The sequence below is a fragment of the Suricata suricatta genome, chromosome 5 (assembly GCF_006229205.1).
Source record: "Suricata suricatta isolate VVHF042 chromosome 5, meerkat_22Aug2017_6uvM2_HiC, whole genome shotgun sequence".
In the NCBI taxonomy this organism is placed as follows: domain Eukaryota; kingdom Metazoa; phylum Chordata; class Mammalia; order Carnivora; family Herpestidae; genus Suricata; species Suricata suricatta.
Genome location: NC_043704.1, coordinates 155,556,506 through 155,570,758, shown reverse-complemented (window position 1 = coordinate 155,570,758; position 14,253 = coordinate 155,556,506). Strand labels below are relative to the sequence as shown.

Below are 14,253 nucleotides of genomic sequence, written 5' to 3'. Positions count from 1 at the left end.
CAATAGCACTGCTAGGCGTTTACCCAAGGGATACAGAAGTGCTGATGCACAGGGGCACATGTACACCAATGTTCATAGCAGCACTTTCAACAATAGCCAAATCATGGAAAGAGCCTAAATGCCCAAGAGCTGATGAATGGATCAAGAAGATGTGGTTTAAATATACAATGGAATACTACATGACAATGAGGAAGAATAAAATCAGGCCATTTGTAGCAATGTGGACGGATCTCAAGCTGTCATGCGAAGTGAAATAAGTCAGGCAGAGAAAAACAGATACCATATGTTTTCACTCATAAGTGTAACAGGAGAAACTCAGCAAAGGAATATGGGGGATGGGAAGGGAGAAAAATAGTTGGAGAGAGGGAGGGAGGCATAGCATGAGAGACTCGTGAATACTGAAAACAAACTGTGGGCTGATGGGAGAAGGGAGATGGGAAGGGGATGATGGGCATGGGGTATGGAACTTGTGGGGATGAGCACTGGGTGTTACATAGAAACCTACTTGACAATAAAATGTAAAAGAAAAAATATATTTTATTATAAAACATAAAAAAGTGAAGAAAAAGAGCAAAAAGAGCTGTGATTCCACACACCAGAATAATAATATATGAGAAAGAAATAACAAAAGTATACAACTTACAATGGCACTGAATAAAGTATTTTGGACTAAACTTCAAGAAGTGTGTAAAGTACTTGAACATTGCAAATGACCTATGTTGATGAAAGACAAGTAAAAATACACAGGGGTCTGCAAATATAACTATGTTTACAGATTAGAATTCTTCATACTGTCACTGCACCATTTACACAATTTGACCTAGCAGTGTCTCCCTAACCCTGTCGGTCACTTTTTTTTTTTTGTCGTTCACTTTTAAAGAATCAAATCTAAGTCTGGAGTTTGATATATATTCAAAAGATATGCAAATAGATCCCTATCTGTCCTGATTAAACCAGCCCAGCCAGGACCCTGCAGCTGGGAGAGGAACCCCAGCTCCGGGAGTCCCAGGTGTCCCATTCTGTGATCAGGACAGAACACAGACCTCTCACCATGGAGTTTGTGCTTGGCTGGGTTTTCCTTGCTGCTGTTTTAAAAGGTAATTCCTGGTGAACGTGAGACACTGAGTATGTGAGTGGATATGAGTGAGAGAAGCAGTGCATGTGTGACCGTTTCCTGATCAGGATGTCTTGTGTCTGCAGGTGTCCAGTGTGAGGTGCAGCTGGTGGAGTCTGGGGGAGGCCTGGCAAAGCCTGGGGCCTCCCTGCGACTCTCCTGTGCAGCCTCTGGATTTGACTTCAGTAAATATGCCATGAGCTGGGTCCGCCAGGCTCCCCAGAAGGGGCTGGAGTGGGTGTCAGGTATTAATTATGATGGAAGTAGCATAGGCTATGCGGACTCCGTGAAGGGCCGATTCACCATCTCCAGAGACAACGCCAAGAACACGCTCTCTCTGCAAATGAACAACCTGAGAGTCGAAGACACGGCCATGTATTTCTGTGCTAGAGACACAGTGAGGGGACGTCAGTGTGAGCCCAGACACAAACCTCCCTGTAGAAGGAGATCATCACCACCAGGGGGTGCACACTCTGCACAATTCTGGTTTGTATTCCATGGAGCAGTTGCAGATGGTGATTACAGGCAGGATTTCTGTCAGGGTCTGGGGCTTCCTTTCCACACAGCAGTTTTCCCCAGGGAGTCTCTTTGGCCCCATGATTTTGTCCTTACCTATTCATGCTCTGTATTAGAAGCCTTGTTATCATAGGCAAACTACACTAACATGCACAAAAGACACAGTGGTTTTCACTTTCTTACTCCTTCTCCTAAAGAGGATTTAATCCCAGATATCCTGAAGCAAAATCGCTAAACATTTCCAGGAGTCCCAGAGGCACTGACTATGCAGATAGGACCACAGGATCCCACAGGTCCTCATCATCCTCACCCAGAAGAGGAACAGATCATGAGCAGGGCAGGCACAGAGAGAGAAGAAGATATAGAATCCAGGCTCTCAGCTGTCAGCCCAGAGCCTAATATGAGACTCAAACCCACAAACTGTGAGATCATTACTTGAGCAGAAGCCACATGTTTAACCGACTGACCACTCAGGCATTCCTAGTCAACACCATTTTTAAGAGACACTATCCTTTCCCCACTGTGAATTGTTGGAAAACTCATAGAGAATTTGCTGACTACATCTGCACATTTTTATTTCTGGACTCCAGAATCTGCTCCACTTATCTGTATGTTTCGCTATATGGCATCAGCACACTGTTGTAGTTAATGTATATCTGCAATTCATTTCTTTCTTTCTTTTTTATTTATTTATTTTATAATAGTTTATTGTCAAATTGGTTTCCATATAACACCCAGTGCTTCTCCCCACAAGTGCCCCCCACCCTGACCATCACGCCCTCCCTCCCTCCCCCTTCAGTCCATGTTCGTTTTCAGTATTCAATAGTCTCCCTTGATCTTTGTCCCTCACTCTTCCCCGCTCTCTTTCCCCCTTCCTGTCCCAATGGTCCCCTGCCAGGTCTCTCCTGTTAGACCTATGAATGCAAACATATGGTATCTATTCTTCTCTGCCTGACTTATTTCGCCTAGCATGACACCCTCAAGGTCCATCAACTTTCCTACAAATGGCCATATGTCATTATTTCTCATTGCCATATAATACTCCATTGTATATATATACCACATCTTCTTGATCCATGCATCAGGTTATGGGCTTTTAGGCTCTTTCTATGATTTGACTTTTGTAGATAGCGCCGCTATGAACTTTGGGGTATATGTGCTCTGATGCATCAGCCCTTCTGTATCCTTTAGGGATATCCCTAGCAGTGCTATTGCTGGGTCATAGAGGAATTCTATCGATACTTTTCTGAGGAGCCTTCACACTGTTTTCCAGGGCGGCTGCACCAGTTTACATTCCCACCAACAGTGTAGGAGGGTGTCCATTTCTCCACATCCTCACCAGCATCTATGTTATCTTGATTTGTTCATTTTAGCGACCTGACCAGTGTGAGGTGGTATCTCAGTGTGGTTTTGATTTGTATTTCCCTTATGATGAGTGTTGCCGAGCATCCCATGTGCCTGTAGGCCACCTGGATGTCCACTTGGGAGAAGTATCTGTTCAGGTCTTTTGCCCGTTTCTTCACTGGGTTATTCATTTTTCAGGTATGGAGTTTAGTGAGCTCCTTGTATATTTTGGAATCTCGTCCTTTATCTGATATGCCATTTGCCACTATCATTTCCCATTCTGTCAGTTGCCTGTTAGTTTTTTGTTTTATTGTTTCCTTTGCCTTGCAGAAGCTTTTTATCTTGATGAGGTTTCAGTAGTTCATTTTTGTTCTTGATTCCCTTGCCTCTGGGGATGTGTCCAGGAGGAAATTGCTGCGATTGAGGTCTAGGAGGTTATTTCCTGCTTTCTCCTCTAGGGTTTTGATGGTTTCCTGTCTCACATTCAGATCCTTTATCGATTTTGAGTATATTTTTGTGAATGGTGTAAGAAAGTGGTCTAATTTCATTTTTCTACATGTTGCTGTCCAGCTCTCCCAGCACCACCTGCTAAAGAGGCTGTTTTTTTTCCATTGGATACTCTTTCCTACTGTGTCAAAGATTAATTCACCATATATTTGTGGGTCCAACTCTGGGTTCTCTATTCTATTTCCCTGGTCCATGTGTCTGTTTTTGTGCCAATAGCATCATGTCTTGATGATGACAGCTTTGTAGTAGAGGCTGAAGTCTGGGATTGTGATGCCTCCGATTTTGCTTTTCTTCTTCAATATTACTTTGGCTATTCAGGGTCTTTTTTGTTGTTGTTGTTCCATAAGAATTTTAAGATAGTTTGTTCTAGTTTTGAGAAGAACGCTGGTGCAACTTTGATGGGGATTGCATTGAATGTGTAAATTGCTTTGGGTAATAATGACATTTTAACAAGGTTTATTCTTCCAGTCCATGAGCACGGAATGTTTTTCTATTTCACAGTGTCTTCTTCAATTTCCTTCATCAGCCTTCTATCGTTTTCTGTATACAGGTCTTTTACATCTTTGGTTAGGTTTATTCCTAAGCATTTTATGTTTTTTTGTACAATTGTGAATGGGATCTGTTTCCTAATTATTTCTTTCTTTTAAAAAGAAATAAGTTTGATGTCTCCAGTTTCACTTCTGTTCATGATTGCTTTGTAAATTCCATGTCTTGTGTGTTTCCATTTGAATTAGTATATTTTTCAGATTCCTTTAAAAAAATCACTGGCATTTTTATTGACATAAAAGATAAACATAAAATTAACAATGAAAGATAAAGCAGAGAAAAAGTGACTATTAAAAATACACAAAACAAATTAACTACATAAAAATTTGTATTTGGAAAAGATAAGTGAAATTTTTAAAATACAGATAGCCTAGAGAAATAGGTAAGACTCAAACAAATGCAATAAGAACTGAAAGAGGAGACATAGCTGAACTATAGTCATGAAAAGGATCATAAAAGAAAAATTTATATATTTATAGACCAACAATTAGATCACCGAAAACAAATTACACGTTTTCTAGAATTACATTAACCACCAAGACTGTTTCATGAAAAATACAAAATGAACAAAACAAAAATTAGTAAGACTTCCTTAATATAAAACCTACACACTCCAAAAAAAAAGGCCTAGAATTAAATGGCCTTTTAAAAAGTTTTACCAAATTTTTAAGGTGGATTAACACCAATATTCCTCAAACTGTTACAAAATACTGATGTAAAATGATATTCCCAAATGCATTTTAGGAGGACAGCATTACTCTCACGCCAAAGCCAAAGAAAGACACCACAGGAAGGGAAACTACAGGCCAAAATCTCAGATTAACATACATACAAAATTCCTTGATGTTTTCCGAGCATACTGAATCCAACAGCACATTGAAAGGATAATTCATGATAAACCAGCATGATTAATCCCTGGGATGCAAATATCCGTCAACATACACAAATGTATAAATGTGACGCCGTACATTAACAGAGAGAATGAGTGAATCTACACCATCCTTAACTAATTCATAAAAACATTAGACAACATTTAACATATGTTCATCATTTTAAAATAACTCAATTAAAAAGGAACAGAAAGAAATTACCTCCGCATGATTGTGGTCATTATGAAAATCCCACACAGAACAGCATATTGAGCAGTTAAGTAAGAAGTTTTTCCTGTCCTCTCAGTAGCCAGGTAGAGATGATCACCCCAATGTAAGCAGTCAACATGATAATGTGAAGAATAAATATGCCACCCCAAGTGATGTCATCTTGTGACATTGTTTATTTGGATGACAGTTACTTAAGAAATAGTCCAAGGACACTAGGACCCTCCTTTGTCCCCTGACAGCAGGAAATAAATCTCCCTTGGGAAAGTTTCCCTCCTTGTACCAGAAGGGGAGAACCATCCTTAGCACAGGAATAAGGAACTTAGAGGCAAAAAGGCTGCACAAACAAACCCAGTTACTTGTTGACTAATTTAATACTCCAAAAACACACCTTGGCTTGAACTCTTTACAAATCCAATGTCTCATTGTCTGAAAGTCACAAGTGCCACCTGCTTTATTCATTCTCTGGGTGTCATATTATTAGGACGCTTATGCACTTGCAAAATAAAATTAATTCTCTCCCCTAGATATGTCTTATGGCAATTGAATCCTTAGACCGGCAAAAATCCAGAAGCAAAAAGGGAAAAGCTTTCTGCGCCTACAACTGGAAGATGTACCCAGAAAAATTAGGCAATAAAAGGAAATAAGAGACATTTAAATCAGGAAGAAGAAAAGGCAATCACCTGTTTGCAGATGGCATGATCTTAAACGTAACAAGACCCTAGAAATACCACAAAAAAATATTGGAACCAACTTTTAAAATGAGAAAAAGTTAAGGATACAAAATAAACAAGAAAAGTGTTGTGATTCCACGCAGCAGTATGAAAATATATGCAAAAGAAATAACAAAATCATACAATTTAAAACAGCACAGAATAAAGAATTTTGGACTAAACCTCAAAACGTATGTAAAATACTTGTACTGTGAAAACGACCTATGTTGATGAAAGACAAGTAAAAATGCACTCATGCCTGCAAATATAACTGTGTTCAGAACTACGCTTCATATTGTCACAGCGTTATTTACACAAACAGACCTAGCAGTGCCTCCTTAATCCTCTCGCTCGCTTTATAAAATTCAAGTCTAAGTCTGATGATTGATATATAGTCAAAGGATATGCAAATAGGGCTCTTTCTGTCCTGATTAAACCAGTCCAGCCACAACCCTGCATCTGGGAGAGGAGCCCCAGCGCCAGGAGTCCCAGGAGTCCCCATTCTGTGATCAGGACAGAACACAGACATCTCACTATGGAGTTTGTGCTTGGCTGGGTTTTCCTTGTTGCTGTTCTAAAAGGTAATTTATCGTGAACATGAGACACTGAGTATGTGAGTGGATATGAGTGAATGAAGCAGTGGATGCGTGACAGTTTCCTGATCAGGATGTCTTGTGTCTGCAGGTGTCCAGTGTGAAGTGCAGCTGGTGGAATCTGGGGGAGGCCTGGCAAAGCCTGGGGGCTCCCTGCGACTCTCCTGTGCAGCCTCTGGATTTACCTTCAGTAGCTATGACATGAGCTGGGTCCGCCAGGCTCCAGAGAAGGGCCTGGAGTGGGTCTCATATATTAGTAGTGGTGGAAGTAGCACAAGCTATGCGGACTCCGTGAAGGGCCGATTCACCATCTCCAGGGACAACGCCAAGAACACGCTCTCTCTGCAGATGAACAACCTGAGAGTCGAGGACACGGCCATGTATTTCTGTGCAACAGACACATTGAGGGGACTTCAGTGTGAGCCCAGACACAAACCTCCCTGTAGAAAGGGATCAGCACCACCAGGGGGTGCACCCTCTACACAATTGTGGTTTGTATTCCCTGGAGCAGGTGCAGATGGAGGTTACAGGCAGGTTTTCTGTCAGGGTCTGAGGCTTCCTTTCCACACAGCAGTTTCCCCCAGAGAGCCCTGATGAACACATGACTCTGTGTTTGCCTATTCACTCTCTCTATTTGAAACACTGTTGTCATAGGAAAATTACACTATCATGCAGAAGACACAGTTCTTTGCACTTGCTGCCTCCTGTCCTTAAATATGATTGAATCCCAAATATCTTGAGGCAAAACAGCTGAACTTTTACATGAGTCCCTGATGCATGAGTGTACATCTAGGAGCACAAGATCCCATAGCTCCTCACTATCCTCACCCGGCTCTTGTTCCAAACATACAACAGAACACTTCCTTCATGGCACTTTGCTACTCACAACTTTAAATGAGTTACAGCTTTATTCAATTACTCTAAACATGAGATAAATCATCTCCTGAAGAACAAAACCTAAAGCACGTTGGTTTATATGATTATATAGGTTGAGAAGTCCCATCATCTACTATCACAAGCTAGAGTCCCTGGAAAAACAGTGATGTAATTCTTTCATCTCAATCTGAAGTAGTGTCTAGTCTCAGAACATGGGGACCTGATGATGTAACTTTCAGTAAAATTGCATGAGGTGACGAATGTTCCAGTTCAAACATGCACACGGGCAGTAAAAATGAGGGAATGCTTCCTTCCTCTGCATTGGATTCTTTTCAGAACCTTAAGAGAGTGGGGGATGCCCATGCAGACAGAACCCATGGATGGAAATGCCAATCTCTTCTCAAAACACATCCCAGACATCCACAGAAACAATGGTTAATCTGGATACCCCTGATGCAGTCAAGATGACACATCAATTTAATCATGACAAGTCAACCTCCTCTAAACGTGGAGCTCAAAGGCTGAAGATTTATATGTCCATGCCATTACAGGGTGGAGACTGGTGGGCATAGCAGTGTTCCTGTGGAGACTGAGGGCAGAGGCCCACAGGGGGCACTGTGCTCTGAGGATCCCATGTGTTCGGTTGCATGTGGAGAGACAGTTTCCCTTCCTGAAGCGCATTTGGGAAAGGTGGCACTGCCAATCCTGGAATAAGAGAACTGGCAGGAGCCATTGCAGTACCCTGTTCATTAACATAGGAGCCTCTGCCGAGGGCAACTGATCTGGATGCTCGCTTTTTCTGGCTTTACCATAAACTCTAAGCACCCAAGAATTCATACAACTGGCTTTCTAGGAAAAACCAGCTCCAGTCATAGCACAGCGAGACCCTCCCCCACAAGATTAGCTCTGTGGCACCACACTGAGTCCCTACAATTTGGAGTTATGAAACCCAGCTGGTGCACCACACAAATGAAACATAAAAGCACTGTCCCACAAGATGGAAAGATGACATTCCAAGCAAGATTATTCAGTGCTCTGTGAGGGCTTCTGAACAGAGGTGGTGGGAACTCCCACTCCAGGGAAAAGAGTGTGGGCGGATGCCATTACGTTCCCCCCAACACTCAGCTTAGACAGACTTTAGTGAGAAGCACAACAACCCCTAGTATAGGCTTGAGGTGCTTACACCAGGTTCCAACCCCTTGTGCTTTCCAAGTGCTTCATTACTATGGAATGAGTGCTGGGGGATCAGAGCCACATCAGGTCTCTCCTCCAGAACACCAGTACAACCTCCACAGGCACCATTTTCATTGACCATAGAGAACAACAAAGCCCCACCTCTAGGTGAAATAAGACAAATATCCATATGATTTCACTCATGTGGAAGAGAAAAAAACAATCCAGATGAACATAGTGGAAAAGGAAAAACAATGGAAGCAAATAAGAAAGACTCTTGACCATTTCGATGCAGTGCAGAACCTTTTTATCTTGATGAGGTCCCAATAGTTCATATTTGTTCTTGATTCCTTTGCCTTTGGGGATGTGTTGAGTAGGAAATTACTGCGATTGAGAAAGAATAAATTATGGCCATTTGTTGCAAAGTGGATGGGCCTAGAAGGAGTCATGCTAAGCGACATAAGTCAGTCAGAGGGGAACAGATACCATATGTTATCACTCATAGGTCTAACAGGTGAACCTAACAAGGGACTATGGGAAGGGAAAGGGGGGAAGAGTTTGAGAGAAGGGGTGAGGCAAATCATGAGAGACTCGGAAATACTGAAAACAAACTGAGGGCTGAAACTGGGGGACGGAAAAGGAGTTGATGTTCATGGAAAGGGGCACTTGTGGGGTAGAGCACTGAGTGCTACATGAAAACCAAAAGGTAATAAACAATTTAATTAATAAAAAAAGAAAAAATACAATTTAAAAAAGATTATTTATTTATTTATTTTTTATGAGTGGTTATCTTTTTTCTTTTATAGTTTATTACCAAGTTGGTTTCCATCTAATACTCAGTGCTCATCCCCACAGGAGCCCCTCTCTATGACTATCACCCCTCTTTTCCTTCCCCCTCCCTCTTCAACCCTCAGTGTGTGCTCAGCATTCAAAAGTTTCTCATGATTTGCCTCACCCCCTCTCCCCAACTTTTACCTCCACCTTTCTCATTCCCGTGGTCTCCTATTAGGTTTCTAATAGGGGTAACAGGAGAAACCTAATACAATTAAAAAAGAAAAAGACTCCTGAGGATATAAAGAACAAATTGAGTGTTTCCAGAGGGGAGGTGTGTGGGGTATGGGCTAATGGGTGATGGAAATTGAGTAGGTCAGTTATTGTGATGTGAACTGGGTGTGATGTAATCGATGAATCATTAAATTCTACTACTGACATTAATATTAAACTATATGTTAACTAACAATCTAAATTAACTCTTCAAACATTAAACATAAAGTAAAATAAAGGCAGAAAAATTGCTGCAGAAACTGATAACCTTTGGGATATTCGATAGTTTGTCTAACTTCTTCCATTTATTCATTTATTTTACCCCTAACTAGGAGTGGATATGAATTAACTAACTCGTGACTCGCCATAGTGATGCCACATGGGATGGAATTCAAACCACACTTGCCCTTCCCAGCTCCTCTGTGCCCACACTTCATGGACAGCCTGTCCAGACACCCAGCTCTCATGTTCTGCCTGAATGCAGTCTTGCTTTGCTCCTGGACCAGGCTCATTCACACAGCGTTCTGCTGAGCACTCAGGAAGCACAGACAAATGTCAGCTGGCATTCCTTGTACTCCTCATCCCTCACTAGGGAACAAGCCCAGGCTTGGTGGTACATGTTTACTACGTGCTGCTCCACTGGTCTACACTACCTGACACCACCCATGCAATCCTGTACCCGCTACTGAAGGGAATTCTTGGACTGATGGCAATTTCATCAGTTATTGACATCAAAAATAACTAGGAAAATATGGGCACAATATGAGATTTTAGCAGCAATGAAAGGGGATGGTTGCTTTCACTCTCAGAAGACTGAGCAGAGGTGTGCACCAGAGACAAGGTCACAAAGACCACACCCCCCACAAGCAGTTGACCCTCACCCTACTGAGAGAGGGTACATTTCTCATATAAAAGAACCTATGACTTTATAACATCTGGAGGGAGAGACCTCAAGGCATGAAGGAACCACAGAGATGGCAGGGACTTTACCTGATGACTTAGCTGAGTGATCTTCTGAGGCACGTCCCTTGGGCCTCAATACAGTCAGCTTTGGAGGTTGCCATGGATTCTGTCTTAATCCCAGAGCCCAGTTTGTAGGACTGTCTCCAACCTCCACTGGCTGGTGTAGTACATCATCCAATTATGGCTTCAGATAGCAGAGTGCACACGAAGCCCAGAAGTTCTCTCTCAATGGCAATGAATCTTTTATGAGTCTTTCCTTACTGTTACCTGCAATGCCTCTCTCCACCACATGAAATTTGGGAGACATCCATGCATATCCACCTGGGTTTAGTTAGACATTCAGACCCAGAAGGAGACAAGCATTTCATACAAGAAAGAGGCTGTGTCTAGTGATGAGAGTGTTGTACCTGCATTTCTCAGTGTGTCCCCTCCCACATCTCCATCTGCACCCCTTAGATGGTCAGGTGGTGACTGTCCCTGTCTTTCCTGAGTTCCATCTCCAGACTCATCCACATGGTGGTAATATAACGATCGTTAAATTAATCAAATGTGGAAAAAGTCCTTTTGGCCACACAAGATATCATGCACAAAACATAGGCAACCACAGTCCATTCTGATGCCTACAGAGTTCAGCTCCAACCCAAACAAAACTCACATGTCCACAACCCAAATTCACCCAAATTTCACCCTATTAAATATTAATTCAAGTCCAAAATGTGCTTAAGTATTACCACCTCTAAAACTCCAAAATTAACTGTATAAATCAGGTATGGTGAGATGGTGGGTACCTTCAGTCTTGTGGTCAAATCCTATCCATCAGTCAAAATGTGTCTCTAGAAAACTATTCATGGACTTCTGAAAACACCTATGGGACAAGAATAGATCACAGGCACTGACATTCCTCTTCCAGAAGAAATAAACTGTAATTTCGAAGTGTCTCACTAACAGTAAACAATTTGTCTATCAATCTGGAAAAACTCCATTGGGTTCAAAACCTGACAACTTTCTGATACTCAGACTCCAAATTCTGGCTTTGACATTCTGTCTGGGATCGAACACTTTTTGTTAAAGTTGGCACATGATTGAGGCTAAGTACTTTTGTCACAATTTCTTGAAAGTAGAATTTATGAGTCCAAATATCTTTCATTTTTTACTCTTTGTTATTAAACAAAACGTTCTTCTACTATGCCAACTAATAAGAAAAATAGTATTCAAGATTCTTTCCACCAATGATTACAGAAAATATATCTAGAGATTTAGAAGCAAGGAACAGAGTGAGGAGCCAAAGACGGGAAATAAATACAAGGCATCCTCTGAACAGGAGGGTCTGCAGTGCTCATGATGGAAGGTTTCACTCTTGCATGTTGGATAAATGGGAGGGGAGAAAAAGCATCCCTGTATCTCTGCAGGGGTGTGAAACAAGAGGTGCATGGGGACAACCCGTAGGTGCTCACAACCACCAGGGGGAACTCAGAGCCCAGGGTGCTCATCATCCAGAACAAGAAAGTAGTTAAGGGCTTGTCTCATCTCAAGGATTTTCAACTCCATGCTCTTCAAACTTCTTCAGACAGAAACACAGCAAACACTTTGTAAAAACTATGGAAATACACAAGTGTCCTCCCTGTTTGAAATGAAGTATCATAATGGGAATACACATACTTTGCAAGGGTCAGGCCCTGCGATTATTTTATAATATAGACCATTGTCACATTAATGTGAGTTTAGGAGGACAATGATCTTCATTTCATTGGGGAATAAATATTTTTAAATCCAGCATCCTTACTAATCTCAGGTGTCCTTCCTTTAACTTATTTCACTAATAATTCCATCATTTTATCTTTTTGTTACTTTACATCCATGTCCACCCAGAGTTCGTGTGTGAATCATACTGGGGGTTGTTGAAAACCCCAAGCATCTCCATCAGCTCTGTGAGACTCTGTCAAGGCTTACCACCATCTCCAATTGCCTGTGACAGAATAAACCTGACTTCTCATGTCAGTCTACCAGGACACTCCAAGGTCAGGAACCTGCAAACCTCACTGGGCATGTCCAACCTTGTCCTGGATGTGGTTAAAGGAGAAGTGGTTCTTGTGATGTGGAGCATAGGTCCAGATACTGGGGCTTTTCTCATGTCACACTCACACACTCCCTCTCTGCTGCAGTGTATCTGTTCACCTGTACAATGGTGGTTGTGGGGGACCAACCCACGCACCACAGTCGAAAGGTCCCGAGTAGGGGGTTGGTGTCGGCGCAATATCTCTAGAAAAGATGGGCAATATGGACAAGACAGACAAGACGGACAAGACAGACAAGACAGACAGCGTGGATGGTGGTTGATAAAGCCACACACACTTTTATTAAGATAGCCAGGGTCTTATATGCCATGGGTGATTACATCATTTCTTTAATGGTTACATAGTTCAAGGTCTTTGAAGACATGCTCCGGATAAGGTCGTTCTTATCAGGACAGTAGTAAGTAACAGGATTAAATCATTACAAAAGAGGAATCCCCTAATAATAGTCTGGTTTTAAACATAAGATAAACCTGAAGAATCCTATGAGGAGATATACATTCCTTAAGGACCTTCATCAATTATTCAAGGGTAAGATGCTGATCCTTTTATAAGCAAATCTTTTGGCTGAGGATTATGTTCACTCCCAACAGCAGACAAAGAGCCAGAAAATAAAGTAAGGGAAGATCACTGACTGACCCAAGTTGATTCAAATCCTAAAAGTATATGCCTCTTTGCAAAGCAATGAGAAAATCATAGGATGAACAGAAGCCATATGTGTGGCCCAGGAGGCCAAATATTGTTTGAGGGTATTTTTTGCCTACTGGGCCCCAACAGGTGGTAAATGATTCTTACCTCATATGCTTTGTTACCTATGTTAAAATAAGGATTATCATGGGTAATAAATAATCACTGCATCAAAATCACAAAATAATAAATTACAATATTCTGAAAGATATTGTGTCAACAGATACTCCCAGGTCCCTTACACTTGCTCAGGTTCACTGTCTTCCCGAGGATTCTCCCATGAGAATTGACTGTACAGTCAGGGGACATGCAAATAGGGCCCTCTGTGTGCTGAGTAAACTCTCTCAGCACCTACTCTGCAGCGGGGAGAGGAGCCCACACACGATTCCCTAGAGTTCCCATTCAGTCACCTGGACAGAACAGAGACATCTCACTATGGAGTTTGTTCTTTCTGGGTTTTCCTTGTTGCTGTTTTAAAAGGCAATTCATTTTTTGGGTGTGGAGTTTGGTGAATTCCTTGTAGATTTTGGATACTAACCCTTTATCTGATATGTCATTTGCAACTATCTTTTCCCATTCTGTCAGTTGCCCATTAGTTTTCATGATTGTTTCCTTTGCAGTGCAGAAGCTTTTTATCTTGATGAGGTCCCAAGAGTTCAGTTTCCCTTTCATTTCCCTTGCCTTTGGGGATGTGTCGAGTAGGAAACTGCTGTGGTGGAGGTCAAGGAGGTTGTTTTCTACTTTCTCCTTGAGGGTTTTGATGGTTTCCTGTCTCACATTCAGGTCCTTCAGCCATTTTAATAACCCAGTGAAGAAATGGGCAGAAGACATAAACAGACACTTCTCCAAAGAGGACATCCAGATGACCTACAGGCACATGAAACTATGCTCAACATCACTCATCATCAGGGAAACACAAATCAAAACGACACTGAGATACCACCTCACGCCAGTCAGAGTGGCTAAAATGAACAAATCAAGAGACTATAGATGCTGGCGAGGGTGTGG

The 14,253-nt window shown here is 41.9% G+C and overlaps 2 gene segments (V, D, J or C); both read left to right on the top strand.

The window, feature by feature from the left end:
• The first annotated feature begins 988 nt into the window (after positions 1 to 988).
• Positions 989 to 5,771, top strand: LOC115291341. The segment is given in 3 exon segments: positions 989 to 1,097; positions 1,201 to 1,551; positions 5,680 to 5,771. Coding segments are annotated over 3 exon segments (489 nt in total).
• A 533-nt stretch (positions 5,772 to 6,304) lies between these two features.
• On the top strand, positions 6,305 to 7,024 carry LOC115291340. The segment is given in 2 exon segments: positions 6,305 to 6,418; positions 6,522 to 7,024. Coding segments are annotated over 2 exon segments (549 nt in total).
• Positions 7,025 to 14,253: the final 7,229 nt, after the last annotated feature.